Genomic DNA, 2,510 nt, shown 5'->3' on the forward strand with positions numbered 1-2,510 from the left:
TTAATTTCAAATAAAATAAAAAAATTAATTTTTTTTTAAAATATTTTCCAGCTGGAATGACAAACACCACCTAAAATGGCATATTTTATATAACAATGCACCACCAAATATCACTAATTTTTTCCTTTTATTTTTAGTAAAGGAAGCCTATTATAAGAAATATGTGTTCAGTCTAGGAGACCAGCCCACACCATATAAGACCAGAAAAACCAACTAAAAAAATAAAATCATCTTATCCAGAGAAAAAAAGCAATAAAACAGTATTTTTCTTTGTTTTTATAGGTAGATGTCATAATCGGGGTGTCGGCACGGTGATAAAGTGTTATTTTTTTATATATAACTTTAAATTAAAAATTTCGTCCCTCTATTTACACATGTACATGTTGATGATATATCCATGCGCCATGGAACATGTATATATATGAACTAATGTTTGAAGTCGAACTTTGATTTTATGTCAAAAGTGCTAGGAAGGCATTGAGGCAAAATTGAATTAAATGGAAGGGAGCAGTTGACGGTAATATATATATATATATATATATGTAGATGTCTAGATCATATCTCAACTAATTTTATGGATTCTGAAATTAACTATTATATAAATTTTTATAATAATTCTAAAATTTATAGATCCTAAACTTGTAATTTTTAAATAATATACCTAATATTTAACCGGTTAAACCATATTCTAAAGTTAAAGTAAATAAATTTTGTTTGTATGCGCTGTGGGCATGTATTCTCCTTAAAAATTACTGCATGTAACAATAAAGCAATCTCCTCCACCGACTATCACAATCGATATGCAGTAACTCGACTTAGATAATTAATCCACTAAAATAAACATATATTTAAGAAAAAGATATTGGTTACCTTATCTTCTTATCTTCTTGATTTGTTAGTTTGCTACTGTGTACGTAGTTTCTGTTTTATTAAAATGATTTTAATGTACGCTAACATAAAAAAAAAAAAAAATTATTTTAATACATTTTTAATTAAAAAATATAAAAAAAACACCATATATCATCATACCAAACATCACAATAAATTACAAGGCCATATCATAGTTACTTTTGTTGTGCATGATAATTAAAACTTTAACCCATCTCATTATTTTCAAATTTTACAAAGATGCACATAATTAAAGGCATTATCTAACAAACAAGTGGTAATCTCCGAAAACTAAAGTGAAATGACTAAAAATACAAGCATTCGACACTAAAAATACAAGCATTCGACACAATTGGCCAATGAACCATTGGTTTATAGTAATACTATTACCCATTGTTCAGAAATAGACTACTTGGAGGATCAATTCTCAGGCCCTCCTCCAAATTAAGAGAGACTAAAAGTGAAAAAAAAAAAAAAAAGTGAGTGAAGAAAAAAAAGGTTAAACACTAATTTACATAGGACTAGCACTCTCTGAAATGGTTAGAAGATCTTCCAAGTAATCAGCCCCTAAATCCTCGAGGACCACCACATTTTCCATTCCAATTCTGGTTCCTTTCTCTTTCCTTTTCCTGCTCTCGGCTTTCCGATTCATGGAGTGTCTTTTTTTCATTGCTACAATTGGCGATTGCCCTTCCTGGAAACCATAGCCCATTTGTTGAAGTGACTCATAAACTTTTTGAACAGGAAAATTTAGTACGGCCATTGAACCTCTAATTGTAAATGCAGCTTGATCATAAGCTAAGGCCGCGGCCTCGGCAGTATCAAACGTTCCTAACCAAACTCTCACATGTTTTCTTGTTGAATCCCTTATCTCGGCAGCATACTTGCCCCAAGGCCGCCTCCTAACCCCTCTATAAGCAATTTCTTGGGGTGGCTCCTCTTGATAATGAGCTCTAGAACTTGCCCCGTCGTAGTTAGTAGTGGTGGATGAAGAGGTATCAAAGGAGTTGACGGGGGGCTCATTTGGGACTCCTGAGAGAAGCATTTCTTGGGAATCATTTTCATTGAAAGGAAGGGGTTGGCTGTAGAAGTTTTGTACGTTACATGAGAAAGAATCAAGGGAATTGAAAGTGGAAGATGATCCCGGGAAGAATTGAGAGTTTTGGGAGTGAAAATATGAAGAATCCATTAATGGATCGAGTGGATTTCTTTTGATGTTTGAACGAGTTTTTATCTTCAATTTCTTGAATAGTAGTACTTTTGGTAGTGAAATGGCCTCTGGTCATAGGAGATACTTGTTCTGAAGCCAAGGGAGTATAAATAGGCAAAATAGAGGGGAAAATCGTGAAGTTACTGAATAATATAAGGTAAAAGAGATAGATAACATGAATATAATATGGTAATTGGAGGATATTTTTCAATAAATTTGGTCGTTATAGGGACCCATGAACGAGTCAAAGGACCCATGGGGCATGGCGGCTAAGGTCAAATAAGAATTCATGCTGACATGATCAAGGGAATTGAAAGAAGAGGATGATTTCAGGGATTTCGGTGTTTTGTAGGTTTGATGGTGGATTAATACCAGTTGCAGTTGTCTCCTAGGCACCCTAACCTAGGTCTAT

At 33.4% G+C, this 2,510-nt stretch overlaps 1 protein-coding gene across 1 annotated transcript; it reads right to left on the reverse strand.

Annotated features, from left to right (window-relative positions):
* Nucleotides 1–1,240: 1,240 nt before the first annotated feature.
* LOC118050595 (ethylene-response factor C3-like) lies at nt 1,241–2,197 on the reverse strand. The gene has a single exon (XM_035060977.2). The coding sequence runs from the start codon at nt 2,075–2,077 to the stop codon at nt 1,400–1,402; it is 678 nt and encodes a 225-aa protein (XP_034916868.1). The 5' UTR covers nt 2,078–2,197; the 3' UTR covers nt 1,241–1,399.
* Nucleotides 2,198–2,510: the final 313 nt, after the last annotated feature.

This window comes from Populus alba, chromosome 19 (genome assembly GCF_005239225.2).
Source record: "Populus alba chromosome 19, ASM523922v2, whole genome shotgun sequence".
Classification (NCBI taxonomy): Eukaryota; Viridiplantae; Streptophyta; class Magnoliopsida; order Malpighiales; family Salicaceae; genus Populus; species Populus alba.